The sequence below is a fragment of the Salvelinus namaycush genome, chromosome 3, assembly GCF_016432855.1.
Source record: "Salvelinus namaycush isolate Seneca chromosome 3, SaNama_1.0, whole genome shotgun sequence".
Lineage (NCBI taxonomy): Eukaryota > Metazoa > Chordata > Actinopteri > Salmoniformes > Salmonidae > Salvelinus > Salvelinus namaycush.
The window spans coordinates 69,454,245-69,471,227 of record NC_052309.1 but is presented as its reverse complement, the minus strand read 5'-3'; the positions used below and the strand labels follow the sequence as shown (position 1 = coordinate 69,471,227).

Genomic DNA, 16,983 nt, shown 5'->3' with positions numbered 1-16,983 from the left:
GAGGGTCTGGAACGGAGTGGACACTGTGAATTACATCTGAGTGGACTTCTTTAGGGATTTTGACGGTTTTGAAAAATGAACGAGTTATTTACTGTAGAAGAGAACAACTTGATCCAGTTTGTTGCCAGGAGATTCCCCTGGTCCAGGACTTGTACTGGTTCATTTTGGAAGTCTTGAATTCTTCTGTGAGCCAGAACATCTTTCTGCTATTGTCAGGTTGTTCCACCTATGTCTCCATCTCTCTCCTGGCCTTCAGAGCTCATAGATGTACACTATAAAGGGTAGAATGGCTCCTGAGTGTGGAGTGGGATGATCTCCACTTCACTTTACCTCCAAATCTAAGAGACTCCCATTGAAAGTCACGTTGATCTGACAAGGCCACTTTTCAGTACAACCGTGTGCAGGATATAACGTCTGGTTATATCCAGTTGGCCGAGCATGGCCCTGGCAACGCTGATGATCCTGGGTGCACGCATGACTGCAAGTCACTTTGGATAAAAGCTAAATGGCATGTATATTATATAGGAGCTATAGGCAAGTGGAATAAGTCCTGTTAGTTCTGTAAACCTGTCACATCCTTTCACAGAGTATGTACTGCAAGTGCACCTGGTTTTGTGTCTGCTTCTTCCTTTGCAGTAAATACATTGTAATGTACACAGATGTGACAACCCAATTCTAGTGTGGTTTATTATCTCTAAGTACAGTATGATAAGCCCTTACTTTCCCATGTAGAAACATACTATATACACACTGGATAAATGGATGGATGGATATATATTGTTGATATGGTAGATACAATGGATATGGTCGGTAGATAGATAGATACGGTAGATACGATAGATGGATACAGTAGATAGATACGATCGGTAGATAGATGGATACAATAGATACGGTAGATTTGTATCTTATCTATCGTATCTACCGTATCTACAGTTGAAGTCGTGAGTTTACATACACTTAGGTTGGAGTCATTAAAACTAGCTTTTCAACCACAGATACTATAGATAGATACTGTAGATACTATAGATAGATACTGTAGGTGCTATAGATAGATACTGCGGGCAGATACTGCGGGCAGATACTGCAAGTAGTTACTGCGGGCAGATACTGCAAGTAGATACTGCGGGCAGATACTGCAAGTAGTTACTGCGGGCAGATACTGCAAGTAGTTACTGCGGGCAGATACTGCAAGTAGATACTGCAAGTAGTTACTGCGGGCAGATACTGCAAGTAGATACTGCAAGTAGTTACTGCGGGCAGATACTGCAAGTAGATACTGCAAGTAGTTACTGCGGGCAGATACTGCAAGTAGATACTGCGGGCAGATACTGCAAGTAGATACTGCAAGTAGATACTATAAGTAGATACTGTACATACTATAAGTAGATACTGTAGTTACTGGAGATAGATACTGTAAATACTATAGATAGATACTGAAGATTCTATAGGTAGATACTGTAGATACTATAGATAGATACTGAAGATTCTATAGGTAGATACTGTAGATTCTATAGGTAGATACTGTAAATACTATAGATAGATACTGAAGATTCTATAGGTAGATACTGTAAATACTATAGATAGATACTGAAGATTCTATAGGTAGATACTGTAGATACTATAGATAGATACTGAAGATTCTATAGGTAGATACTGTAAATACTATAGATAGATACTGAAGATTCTATAGGTAGATACTGTAGATACTATAGATAGATACTGAAGATTCTATAGGTAGATACTGTAGATTCTATAGGTAGATACTGTAGATTCTATAGGTAGATACTGTAAATACTATAGATAGATACTGAAGATTCTATAGGTAGATACTGTAGATACTATAGATAGATACTGAAGATTCTATAGGTAGATACTGTAGATTCTATAGGTAGATACTGTAAATACTATAGATAGATACTGAAGATTCTATAGGTAGATACTGTAGATACTATAGATAGATACTGAAGATTCTATAGGTAGATACTGTAAATACTATAGATAGATACTGAAGATTCTATAGGTAGATACTGTAGATACTATAGATAGATACTGAAGATTCTATAGGTAGATACTGTAAATACTATAGATAGATACTGAAGATTCTATAGGTAGATACTGTAAATACTATAGATAGATACTGAAGATTCTATAGGTAGATACTGTAGATACTATAGATAGATACTGAAGATTCTATAGGTAGATACTGTAGATACTATAGATAGATACTGAAGATTCTATAGGTAGATACTGTAAATACTATAGATAGATACTGAAGATTCTATAGGTAGATACTGTAGATACTATAGATAGATACTGAAGATTCTATAGGTAGATACTGTAGTTACTGGAGATAGATACTGTAAATAGATGCTGTAGATACTATAGGTAGATACTGTAGATTCTGCAGATAGATACTGTAAATAGATGCTGTAGATACTATAGGTAGATACTGTAGATTCTGCAGATAGATACTGTAAATAGATGCTGTAGATACTATAGGTAGATACTGTAGATTCTGCAGATAGATACTGTAAATAGATGCTGTAGATACTATAGGTAGATACTGTAGATTCTGCAGATAGATACTGTAAATAGATGCTGTAGATACTATAGGTAGATACTGTAGATTCTGCAGATAGATACTGTAAATAGATGCTGTAGATTCTATAGGTAGATACTGTAGTTACTGGAGATAGATACTGTAGATAGATACTGAAGATTCTATAGGTAGATACTGTAGATTCTGCAGATAGATACTGTAAATAGATGCTGTAGATTCTATAGGTAGATACTGTAGTTACTGGAGATAGATACTGTAGATAGATACTGAAGATTCTATAGGTAGATACTGTAGTTACTGGAGATAGATACTGTAAATACTATAGATAGATACTGAAGATTCTATAGGTAGATACTGAAGATTCTATAGGTAGATACTGTAGTTACTGGAGATAGATACTGGAGATAGATACTGTAAATACTATAGATAGATACTGAAGATTCTATAGGTAGATACTGAAGATTCTATAGGTAGATACTGAAGATTCTATAGGTAGATACTGTAGATTCTGCAGATAGATACTGTAAATAGATGCTTCAGATACTATAGGTAGATACTGCAGATAATATATTTAGATACTGTAGATACTATAGGTAGATACTGTAGATAGATACTATAAGTAGATGCTATTGGTAGATACTGTAGATACTATAGGTAGATACTGTAGATAGATACTATAAGTAGATGCTATTGGTAGATACTGTAGATACTATAGATAGATACTGCAGATAATATAGGTAGATACTGTAGATACTATAGGTAGATACTGTAGATAGATACTATAAGTAGATGCTATTGGTAGATACTGTAGATACTATAGATAGATACTGCAGATAATATAGGTAGATACTGTAGATACTATAGGTAGATACTGTAGATAGATACTATAAGTAGATGCTATTGGTAGGTACTGTAGATACTATAGATAGATACTGCAGATAATATAGGTAGATACTGTAGATACTATAGGTAGATACTGTAGATAGATACTATAAGTAGATGCTATTGGTAGGTACTGTAGATACTATAGATAGATACTGTAGATACTATAGGTAGATACTGTAGATAGATACTATAAGTAGATGCTATTGGTAGGTACTGTAGATACTATAGATAGATACTGCAGATAATATAGGTAGATACTGTAGATACTATAGGTAGATACTGTAGATAGATACTATAAGTAGATGCTATTGGTAGGTACTGTAGATACTATAGATAGATACTGCAGATAATATAGGTAGATACTGTAGATACTATAGGTAGATACTGTAGATAGATACTATAAGTAGATGCTATTGGTAGGTACTGTAGATACTATAGATAGATACTGCAGATAATATAGGTAGATACTGTAGATACTATAGGTAGATACTGTAGATAGATGCTATTGGTAGGTACTGCAGATACTATAGGTAGATACTGTAGATACTATAGGTAGATACTGTAGATAGATACTATAAGTAGATGCTATTGGTAGGTACTGTAGATACTATAGATAGATACTGTAGATACTATAGATAGATACTGTAGATACTATAGGTAGATACTGTAGATAGATACTATAAGTAGATGCTATTGGTAGGTACTGTAGATACTATAGATAGATACTGTAGATACTATAGATAGATACTGTAGATAGATACTATAAGTAGATGCTATTGGTAGGTACTGTAGATACTGCAGATAGCCTGTAGTGAAGCCTATCTCTATCTCTGTGGTAGAATTCCAAATGGTTTACAGGTAAGGCAATTAAGGGACAAATGTATCTATATTTCAGGTTTACATCACAGCCTAATGAGCATGCAGTTAATTTTTGCCATTTCCAACCAAAATGCAGACTGAAGCTTGATTTTATGCACCAGGCAGTTACATTTCTGATCTCACACACAGACTGTTCAGAGCCAAATCTGAGGGTAGGGTACTCTGAGATATTGTGAACATACTGCTGATCCTAGGTGTCCACAATAGGCTGTCCAAATGACTCCCCGGGTGACATTCCCACAATGCAAACCCCCGGTGCTGTATCCCGCATGGACTCTGCACAGTTACGCAATTCAAAATGAATGGTTTCTTTTTTGACACGAGTGGTGCATTTGTTTTGCAGCGTCAGAATGGGGGACCCTGAATGTTTTCTCTGTTGTAGTTGTCATCTGTAATGTGTGGAGCTTGTTCATTCTCCAGCCCTCAAAACCAAACCCTCTCTATTGATTTGTTAAGGTGACCTGTTGTTCTCAGCTTGTTACGTTAGTATTGCTTTTTTGATGTCAGGGCAAAGACCTGCACTTTCAAACATAGAAAATATCAAATATACACCACTAAGGCAGAGGCAACGTGTAAAGACCTCTGTCTTCATTACAATGTAAAGACTTCTGTCTTCATTACAATGTAAAGACTTCTGTCTTCATTACAATGTAAAGACTTCTGTCTTCATTACAATGTAAAGACTTCTGTCTTCATTACAATGTTTTCCGGAGGACCTTTCATGACTTTTCCATTTTTTTACAGTTCTTTATTGGATGAAAATGTTTTATCTGTGAATACACTGGTCATCTCATGCTGTTCTACTTGTCTCTTTCTCTCAACAGTACACCTCCAGCATGAGGGCCAAGTACCTGGCCAACAGCGGCCCGGGTCCCAGTACCTCCACCCCCGTACCTCCACAGCACCCATCACAGCACCAAGAACACGACTCTGCACACCACTCACGACAGCACACTCCACACCGCCCACCATATCACCCAGCGGCACAGCTCTAGACAACACCGGGGGCGTGACCCACCAACAGACACACCAGTGTGGAACCGCCTAGCCTCTGGAACTTCTTCTCCAATACCCCTCAACATCTCTGTGACATCATCTCCATCCTCAACCAGGCTACAGTCTCAATCTCCTTTCCTCTTCGCTCTTACTCGCCCTCTCCCCCCAGCAACAACTTCAAACATCTGAGCCAAATATGTCTTTTGAAGTGTGCTTGATGGTAGAGCTAAGAAAGGAACGCGCAAGGCAGACGCATCATGTAAATAGTTCTGTCGTCATTACAATGTTTTCCATAGGCCCGTTCATGATGTTTCCAGATGGCAAGTCTGGGCTGGGCCACAGCAGAGCAGCTAGCCAGTGCAGGGTGGAGTGCCAGTGGGAGGTTATTTCCAGCATCGTGTGATATCTGCTTCATGGGCTGCTAGTGGACTGACTGAGTGGTGGCCCTTGTTCCCCTGCTACCCCCTACCACCGCCTCGCCTCAGTGCTGGGCCATCCTCGTGGCCCAGGGACAATACAGACTAATGAGGCAACTGGCCTCCAGCTCTTCATGAACGATCTCTGCTCCTTTTCCACTCCTCTGTCTGCTCAGTCCACCAAATATCATCTTGAACGGAGTAATAATGTCTTGTGAGGATATGTTGCTCAAACAACATCTGTTGGTCTTATTTGTCTGCCACTTTTGGGGTCTCCCTGTATTTGATATTGTTTGAAGGAGATATCCACCATCAAATGGTCTCCGTGTTCACCACTGCAAAAACCAGTAGTTATGGTGCTGTGAAGGAGAGAACACATGACTAGATAATGAAACCAAACTGCCATTGCTTTGGTGAGGACTGAGACAGTTTTGGGAATATCTAGGCTAGCACTGATAACTATTGATAGTGATTTTGTTCAATATGTTGCTACGTACTGTACTCTCTCTCATTGCTGGAGGAGATGTTGAGCAATGCCTTACACAGAGAGCTGTGGCAAGGCCTAGAAACTGCTGTTCCCTCTCACCCTTTTACAGAACTAGGCCTCTGTCATAGCAAGTTGGGATCCAGGCACGGTTCCTCCAAAGGTTGGATGTACCTCAACAATACTATGGCAATGATATGTCTGAAAGACAAAGACCAGTGTTTCTCAAGCATTCCGTGTGAGTGTTCTTCATAATAGTGAAACATCTCAGTTCCTCATGTAATCCTGTTATCTGGAGGACTTGCAACACGACCAGTAGAACGCCTGGTCGAGGAAAGGGCATTAACATCAGTTGTATTATCCGGTCTCTCAATCCATGTGTCTGACGAGATCACATTGACATGTCATTACTACTGTCTTAACAAGCTGAGAGACTACTGATTTCTTATCTACGTAGCCATCAGCTTGTTATTGCATTTGTCTGTACAAACAGACTGTGAGTGGGACCAGTTATCTTATTTCCTAATGTCTTATAGTAGTAGGTCTATGACTGGAAAAGACTGGGACCTCTTAACTCTTACATTAGTCCTGACCTGCATGTTTGTGGCTGTCGTCCCCCGTCGTGTCCCCCCCCCCCCCCCCAGAGGGAGGTTTTTCTTTGGAGTGATACAGTATGCCACTATTCCTGAAAAATGACTGAAGCTACATGGAATTTGAACTGGAGAGTTTTGCTGTGAAAAACGAGTTTATTTTTTCGATTCCAGCGTCTGCTCTTGGATGATGTGAACTGAAAAGACGGATAAAGCTCACTAAAGAAGAGGAGCTGTGAACGGTGGGACCCACTGTCCTCTCATCAATACCACAGACCGCTGTTATCAGAACTGTAATTCCAATTACATTGAGGAGTTTGATCAATTGAGGATATGCTTGACAAAAATGTTCACACTTCTATGGTAAGGTTTTGTTCCCAAACCGGAAGACCATTCAGACGAGGAAAGGAAACATTTCGAAACTAACGGAAGCACAAGCTTTTTTTCAACCGACAGATATGAGGACTGGTTCCTGATTGCTGAGAGACGAAACAAAAGAGGAGTTTTCCTCCACCATTATAAGACTCATTTAAAGTCTCATTTGCAGTGCTCTTCTATTAGCCAGGTATCTTGTGTTGGTGTTCCTCTGTGTACAGTGGTCGGTGTTTTTGCTTGCCTGTCTCCTGTCCTCCCAACAGATCTCTGACCACCTCGCAACGTTCTCCTCTGCTGAATCACGTTACATCCCGTGTCTGGAGGCTGTGTACATGAATTAGTATGTCTTCTAAAGAGGGGTAGAATACATGTATTCTAGTGTACAATTATGCATGTTGCAACAGCCAAGAGAACTGCAAAATGGACATTGTAATGCACCAGCATTTCATTGTCACAAAGATGTGTTTTGGCATAAAGAATTATTTTGGAGAGAGAAAATGAAACTGCAGGAGTTGTTTCACAATGGGTGAACTGAAGAAATGCTGTAGTGACACAGGTTCATTTGTACCATTTACCTTTTCAGCAAGAGCATCCTACTTTCCTGTGGACTCCTAAAGCATGGTGCCCCTTCAAACGTAGAGTGAAATATTGTTGTACGTTGTTGCTACCGACGCTTCTCTTGGCGCCCCTTCGTTCTCCGTTGTAATCAATATGAGAGGTGTGGTTCTTTCTTCAGACTGTGCCAATAACCAAACACAACACCTTACCTTTACTCTGATCTTTTTAAATGTCTCACTTAGGCCTGTTTGTACAGTTCACAGCACTGTGGTTGCCTGAGCAACCAAATGAGGAAAATTAGCCCTACATTTTGAACTGAAAATGTCTTGTTCTTTTATTCTCTGTGTGAAAGACCATTTATTATAGTAATGATGCATTTTTACTGTTTTAGAGTAGTCATATTATCTTTGTTAATATTGTAATGCTAGACCAATGTACAGACTTTAAAGGGATACTTCAGGATTTTGGCTATTAAGCCCTTTATCTACTTCCCCAGAGTCAGATGAACTAATAGACCACCGTCTGCATCCAGTATGAGGTAGATCTGCGAGCTAATGCTAACTAGCGATAGCTGAATGAGTGGAAGTGTGTGGTATCTACTAGCAAATGCGCTAACGCTAGTTAGAAACTTCCTTCAAACTGCACGCAGAGACATAAAAACGGTATCCACGAGTTCATCTGACTGGAGAAGTAGGGCATTAATTGACAAGTATCCCTTTAAAACATGTTTGCTAAATGAGCTGGTGAAGTTGACATTTTCTTTGTCATTGTGATGAAATCTCTTTTTGCTTCATAAAAAAAAAAGTAATTTACCATTGATTCATTTTAGTGTTCATTGCATATATTACGATGTGTAGCAAGAAGAACATGTTTGTTTCTTTTAATGTGAATACGATATCATTTTTGTCTTTCATTGCTTTGTTTTGATAACATTTCCCTGTAGATTTACTCATTTGTTTTTATATTATTTTAAATCAATTACTAAAATATTGTACATGTTAAACCTGTGGTTTTATTGAGCTTGAACTCAGTGTTTTGAAATTAAACCAACCTTAACTGTTGAACCCTGACTTATCTTTACATGTCGTAAAGAATGGACAATGTTGATCATAACTAAAATGCATGATTTATACGAGAGTTTGATTTTAACTTAGCCTACATTATTTTACAGTGGAAGCCCGTGTGCAGCTATCAATGGTAGAACAAAGATAACAGATTGTTTGGTAGGTAGGTAGCAGCAGAACGACACAGTGTCTCAGTAAATATATCTGTGCTATAGTATTCTGAGGTGATGGTTGTTTGTTGATACAAGTATTTTGATATTCAACACAGCAGGCTTTGTTACAGGCAGTAATATATAGCTCAAATGTATTTCTGGGATGTGCTATTGTTCTCTATAGTGTGGAGATTGAAAGGCTATAGGCCTGGAGGAGAAAGGCTGTGTTGTCTGTGTAACCTCACTGGGCCGACGGCAGGCGAGAGGTCAGTGTCACAAACAGGACAGACGTCCAGCATTGTCTCCTTCCTGTAGGGCGGAACGTCAGGCAGCTGCTGTCTCTCCAAGACTGGCGTCCTGTCTAGTCTAAGGGGGGTTGGAGGGATGGGAACGTGGATGGATGAGTGAATGGTCCCTCGATCCTGAAAGATCATGAGCCAAAGTACTTTAATCCTAGTATTTTGTTCATCCCATTTTACAACAAATGTAATGTTAGGAACTCAGCCTTTACGATACATTAATTTCACAAACATGACAGAAATGTCCAACAAATCCTTTTAAATCAAATCGGTTGTCATGTGTTCTTCCAACATAGTATGAACAAAGAAAACTGGTCAACACTTCTTCCTGGATCGTAGGATGATGATAAGTGAACAGCTGGAGAAGTAGATGAACTCAGCAGCTGTCCGTTCCTTCTGGCCACTCACTGCACTGTCATCAGTTTGGAAGGTCCATTTAGTATCTCACACCAGATGTGAACTTTTTGGTAACCCTTTAGGATATACGTTAGGCATTGTTGTCTCCATGCATACTTATCAGATGATATTATTTGGTCTTACATGTAAATGGTTTATGATGCTTACGATATTCGCTGAACAAAAAAAAGTTTTCTAATTCAATATTCTTGTCTGAATATATAGCAATCACACCTACCTCCTTCCTTCCCTGCTTCTCAAAGTTTCAGTTTGACTGAGATGTAAAGAAACAAAGCAGAACGGTGTTTAAATAGTCTTGTTTCTCCTGAAGAGGCAGCCAAGTTTTTCACAAATGCACCGGAAATGTATTCAGTGAGAAGGGGCGCGCTAATGAAATTTCACAGTCTTACTCTTGAGGAAATTGAATTACTCCCCATTGTTGGATTGGAGGAATGCATTGCTAATGCATTGAGGTGGAGGGCTGAATAGTGGAGCGGGGCGAGATGGTGCCAGGGCCCTCTGACCCCCAGCAGACACTTCCTGAGTCGGGCCTGGGCGCGCAGCCAGTTGCTCCTACACTAGCACAGCCCTCTCTCCTCTGGAGGATTCTAACCCCAGCTATCTCTCCAGGTCTCAGAGCAGCTGCATGACAGGCCAGACGGAAGAAGCCTATTAGTGTAGATGCCTCTCCAAGTTGTCATCCCTTTTAGCTAGAATTAGAAAAGTCTAATTCTATAGGATGTCTCAGTGTATTCTGATCCACCCTTTTTTAACACAATGTACAGTAGTGTCCTGTGGGACTGAGCCAGGCAGAGAGCAGTGAATGCAGGTCTCTGGGCATCTTTGACTGGAGGGATGTCCCACCAGGCACATTGTAGTTGGAGTCAAGGAGACAGGGCGTGTTGCGTGTCCCTCCTTTGTGGCTGGACTCAAAAGAGAGGGGCAGCTGTATCCTGGGGGGGTGTCTGTGTTACTCACATCCCTCACACACCAGGAGGGGGAATGAGGGATCGCTGGAACTACTCTGTTACCCACTCCCTAACCTTTTATTCCATGGCTGTGTGGAAAACCAGTCATTTCAAAAGCAATCATTGGTATTGGTGCAGGGTAGTTAACTTCTCGAGCAAATCCCCTCCTCCCTCTCACTGTCCTACTTTTTACATTGATCTAAACCGTATCCCTTTTCGTTCCTAGGCTTTGAGGGGCGTCTTGCCTCCTGGGCAAAACTAATGCCTTGAACCAATGTTTTTCCACCACTTCTGGTTTAATAAGGTACATTTTCACATTAGTTTGCCACACTTGCCGTGAATGTGGCCACATTCCTCCTGTAGAAGCAACAATAGCTGGAAATGGCATTTACAGAACGAGCTATCGTGTTAGAAAGCAGGGAGACTTGTATATCGCTACAAAGAACGGGTCTTCTTCTGTGGTGACGATTGTCTTGTTGCCGGTCGGCTCTGAGGCCTAATATATAAATACTGCAATGGAATGACTGAACTGAGCCCCATTTGAAGTGTGGCACACCTATAACTGTAATCCTAGATCACAGATGCATTAGTGGGATTTGGTATAGGTTATGAATAAGCAGCATTATGCAATAGCTGTAATATACTGTATTTAACTGAAAATCTCCAGACAGGTGGCTATGAGGCATACATGCCAGTAATCAAGCTGCAGTCAACACTCGTAGCTTGGAGTCATCTTGAGTGTCTGCTGGGGCAGAGGCCTGGAGAAGGTGCTGTCTGTCCAGAGAATTCATTTGCATCCTGATTTGCATTCCATGCAAAAGCTTGCGTCTCGCACACCCCTAAGACACTTCCACAAGAAACCAGACTTCTTCAGTTCAATGTGTGCTCGAGTCCCTGAGTTAGGACTGTTTCCCTACATGTGTAAAGGAAATGTTCTATTTTGTTGCCTCCACTATCAAATCAACCTTTCTTGCATATCTCTGCTGAAGATCTCTTTGGTGTTATACAGTAAGAACAGGCCTCCTTCCTTGTGTACGTTTCAGAATGTGTTGTAATGGGGGTCAGATTATGATAGGCGTGTCAACCTAGTGTTCAACTGGTAAAGATGGTTCGTCTTCATCCCCCCAACATCCTGCATGTCTTTACGCGACACAACCTGGGGTGTAAGAGCTGACGGTGATATTTGCATATCTGAGAGTAGCATCGTTTGAAATACTGATCTCCTCTGCTGTTACTGTTATGATGTTAACGCAGAGGGTGTGGGCCCAAGCGTCACTCAACAGCCCTGCACTTGCCAATGTTGTCACTGTAGAACACTGGAGTGGGAAGAGTTAAACCCCAGGCCATACAGTACTGACTTCATGAGCTAATCCTTGTTCCCCAAGTATAATGGACTTAGCGTTTCTCCCTCGGATGCTGGCCCATGTTGACTCCAATGCTTCCCACAGTTGTGTCAAGTTGGCTGGATGTCCTTTGGTTGATGGACCATTCATGATACACACGGGAAACTGTTGAGTGTGGTAAAAACCCAGCAGCGTTGCAGTTCTTGACACAAGCTGATGCGCCTGGCACCTACTACCATACCCCGTTCGAAGGCACTTAAATCTTTTGTCTTGCCCATTCACCCTCTGAATGGCGCAATCCTTCTTTAATCTGTCTCCTCCCCTTCATCTACACTGATTGAAGTGGATTTAACAAGTGACATCAATAAGGGATTGTAGCTTACACCTGGATTTGCCTGGTCAGTCTATGTCAGAAAGAGCAGGTGTTCATAATGTTTTATATACTCAGTGTGTTTCTTTTAAGTGTAGGAAAGTACTTTGGACCTAGGGCAGCAATGGTATATGAGTGAGGAATAGGCGGGACAGCCTTTCATGTCTTTGATGAAATAAGTGGATGTTTTCAGATAATTCAAATGATTCAATTTAGGACAATGTCATGGAAAGTGGTCGAGTACATTATCATTGTCACTATAAGACTGTTTTTTTATTTTTTATTTTTTTATTACCCCCTTTTCTCCCCAATTTTCGTGGTATCCAATCGCTAGTAATTACTATCTTGTCTCATCGCTACAACTCCCGTACAGGCTCGGGAGAGACGAAGGTCGAAAGTCATGCGTCCTCCGAAGCACAACCCAACCTTTTTTCTTAACACAGCGCGCCTCCAACCCGGAAGCCAGCCGCACCAATGTGTCGGAGGAAACACCGTGCACCCGCCCCCCTTGGTTAGCGCGCACTGCACCCGGCCCGCCACAGGAGTCGCTGGAGCGCGATGAGACAAGGATATCCCTACCGGCCAAACCCTCCCTAACCCGGACGACGCTAGGCCGATTGTGCGTCGCCCCACGGACCTCCCGGTCGCGGCCGGCTGCGACAGAGCCTGGGCGCGAACCCAGAGACTCTGGTGGCACAGCTAGCGCTGCGATGCAGTGCCCTAGACCACTGCGCCACCCGGGAGGCCCCACTATAAGACTGTTGATGGATATTTCAATTACAGCTTGTGCCAACAGGAATTAATTTCCCAGCACTCAGATGAAATAATTCAATGATCATGAGTTACAGGCGCAGCCATTCTGAGTCGGTGTGGAATGGATGGGTGAGATCAAGCTATTGGCTGGACACACAGGAACTGTTTTACCTGCTGTGGGACACTAGAAGGTCCCGTATGTATTACCTTACCCAATGGACCTTTCAAGAGGCTATGGTATATAGATGGATCGGTCTGGGAGGAGCCTGCAGCACTCCTAAGGCTGGATCTTCACTATATTCTGTTCAAGGACAGTGTCTTCACAAATAATAGCCACTCTGTAGTTCAAGCGAGCCTTCACTTCTAGAGATATGTGATACCTGGATTATGGTAAAGACAGCCTTCCCAGTTTTTGAGTATATGCTGAGAAAGCGGATTAAGCCCTCAGCCAGTTGCTGTGAGTGCTCCCTCCCAGTGGGGCTATACAGAACCGTCCTACCACTCCAGCCACTCCTAATCCTACAGACACCGTGGGCTGTTAATTGGAGACTGTCTGGGTGGGTGATCTGCAGGGGAAAGCCACGGTGACAGCGTGCGAGTCACCAGCGTCTCCGCAATCCCCGGCGCGCTGTGGAATGTTTGTCTCCTGGCAGTTGCTCCAACGTTGGACGCCTTCCATACCTCGCCAGATTTTAGCCTTATGCCAGGATTCACCATGAACATCACTGCAGGAGTTTCCTAATCCACACCACCACTGGCCCACTGCCCAATGCCATTCCATTGTCAGACAGTCATTTATTAATTGACACATAAATGGAGTTAATACCCACCGGGTACAGATGTCAATTCATCGTCTATTCCACATTGGTTCAATGTAATTTCGAGGCTGTATCACAACCGGCCGTGATTGGGAGTCCCATAGGGCGGCGCACAATTGGCCCAGCATTGTCCGGGTTTGGACAGTGTGGGCAGTCATTGTAAATAAGAATTTGTTCTTAACTGACTTGCCTAGTTAAATAAAGGTTTAATAAAAAATATATTTAAAAAATTGAATTGAAATGTGGAAACAGCATTGACTCAACCAGTGTGCCCAGTGGGTATGAATGAAAACAAGGCAGACCTCCCTAATAAAACAGACTTTTCGTGTGTACTTTGACACATCTGAACCAACAGCAAGCAGGGAGGTGTGAGATGTAACACCTAGGAGGCTATAGATTCTCCGAGGTGTTAAAGTGTCTTATCAGCAGGATACAGACAGTTCCGGATCATCACCGTCTATAGCCATCTCTGACACTTCTCTGTAGATAAAATGATCGTTGGATTAACTGTTGAGTGTGTCCACCAAATGAGTCGGAGTGAGTCACAATGCAACTATCTTACCTCAAGTGTTTAACAGGTTTGCTTTCATGTTTCATTATCAAGGCACCAGTTGATCTGGTGTTTACATTGCACATTTTTTGGGGGGGGGATTTCATGATTTAAATATAGTTATAGTTGTAATGTTTGGAATCCTACTCGCTCTATTATTGGCCTACACATTCTCAAGTAGGTTGGGAGGTTTTTTAGACAGGAAGCACTCATTAAATGGACCGTCTGGGAAAAGGCGGAACTCAGACAGTCTGTAGCTTCTGAAGTGGAGGGGAACCAGTCAAAACAAATATAAAACCTTAAGTCCATGTGTGTTTAAAGTACTTAAGAATTCATGTCAACTGCCACATGGGAGTTCTCAGAACTAACTATCATTAAAAGGGTGGCAGAGCAGACAGACAGAGACTAGATACATCAGCTATTCATGATGACTGACGCCCAGGGTTAAAGCCACAAGTACGGCAAGGGTGAGGGCAGACAGTTGGACTGACACAATTCTGGAGAAGCTAACACAAGGAAGACTGGAGATCGAGTGTCGACTGGCATCAGTGTGTGGAGAAACAACATCAACTATGCAGACAATTCATCATTTAAAAAACTGAAGTTGGATAGTGGACTGGTTTGGTTCCTAAAATCTTTATCAGTGATAACAGGATGAGGCACAACATTCCCCCCCCCCCCCCCCCCCCCCGGTTCTGTTTCAACATTGTGTCTAGTCACCAGAAGAGATGAGGTTACAGGGCTGTAGCATCCTGTTGTTGCTCTCTGATAACCCTCTCACCAGTTACATGTCTTTCTGTTTGTCACCTGCTGTTGTGTCTGTAACTACACGTCTAAGATTGTCTGTCTCATACACTCAGGACTTCCATTCAGTGGGACTGTAGCCTATCTCTCAAAGCATATTTTAATCTTTTGACTCAACCACTTTACATTTACAGTCATTTGTCCACTTAGAAAACATTTAATGTGAAGGGATGACGGACCCGTCAGTGAAGCTGAGCATGTGAGACAAATTACCAGAGAAAACATCCAGACCACAAAGCCATAATCATAGCTTGGCTTGGTGATATGTAGTGGGAAAAGTTACAGGCCCGTAATGTGTCTGAAGCTCAGTTTCAAACAGACATCTGTCATCAATATCTCTCTCTCTCTCTCTCTCTCTCGCTCTCTCTCTCTCTGTTCTCTCCAGTGACACATGAAATGATAACTCCCCCCCCCCCCCCCCAATCTTTATGGAGGTTTGAACTGAGGGTGAAATGTATTATATGACACAGGCATGTTAAAGCCATCACTCAAGTAACCATATCCATTTAACCAGTGGCTATTGGTTTGGTAAAAGTGTATCCTGACTAACCCAGAGGAAGGAAGGGGTTCTTTACTGGCACTGGACCCATGTGAACTGCATCAACATGGATCAAGTATATCAACTCTTGTACAACTAAGTGGTAAGTCGCGGATGTGTCCTCATAATAACATGTCTTCTTCGGCACCGAGATCTTTCACTTAGAAAAACAAAAGTTTTTATATGAATAACAAATCCTTAATTGAAGAGTAATGTGATCTCGTATAGCTTTGGCTCTAAAGTCTGGTCTGACTCACAGGGTTACAGAAACATTACCTTGGTCAGTCATTTCAAAACCTAGAGGGATGAAAAGTTCTGAGAAGCTTTTCTGCGCTATGTTATAGGTGAGACTGCATTGGTTGAGTGATGGACGTTGTTGGGTCTAGTATCTTTCAGATCAGGCAGGGCTACTGTTTATTTACAGTAAGAGGGGTACAATATGGGATACACAATGCGTTACCCACAATTCATCATTGCCAAACTGTTTTCCCAAGGCTCTGTCACACTGTATGATGACTGATTTCCTCCGTCTTATAGAATTGTGTCTGAAGAAAAGCAGTGGCTGTCAGACACACAAATGTGTCTGTCAGACACACAAATGTCACGTCTGATCACAATGTCAGTGGAATTAGGATTGTGACACATGGAGAATTGCGGTTCTCTGTTTATTTTCTTGCAATCCTTTCCCATACCCAGTGTTGTAGACTAATAAATAAAGTCTGAGTTGTGGCTTTTAAGTGCGTCCAATTAGCATTATAATTTACACCCTGGGCCTCGGCCAACATTCAGACTCACTGGGAGGTTTTTTGCCTAAATGCTTTAGTGAGACGAGCACAGAGCTTTAGACAGAGTACATAAGCATTTGGGCATTACCATTTCGCCCTTTTCTTTGGCATGGTTGAGAGAGATGACAGAGTTCACAATGATAGTTTTTAAATCGTCATGCCTGGGTGTGCCCTCTAACAGACAGTTACATATAAAATCATGGCAAGTTATGACACCCCATGTCATCCCTTCTGAATAATGACATGATTGAATAAGCTGATATTTTGTTCACACACACTATCTGTAAAAAAGGATGGTTTATTCCATTCTAATCTTTATGTAGAAGTAGATCTGTAATCTCATACTATGAATGGAATGTCATAGAAAAAATACGAAACACAGATTGTTTCTCAGCGGTTA

General features: G+C 41.6%; 1 protein-coding gene across 1 annotated transcript in view; it reads left to right on the top strand.

The window, feature by feature from the left end:
- Positions 1-8,806, top strand: part of LOC120036315 (protein tweety homolog 3-like) — a 58,896-nt gene extending 50,090 nt beyond the window's left edge. Inside the window, exon 14 of the mRNA XM_038982790.1 lies at positions 5,149-8,806. Coding sequence (XP_038838718.1) covers positions 5,149-5,319 — 171 coding nt within the window. The 3' untranslated portion in view covers positions 5,320-8,806. The remainder of the gene's footprint in view (positions 1-5,148) is intronic.
- Positions 8,807-16,983: the final 8,177 nt, after the last annotated feature.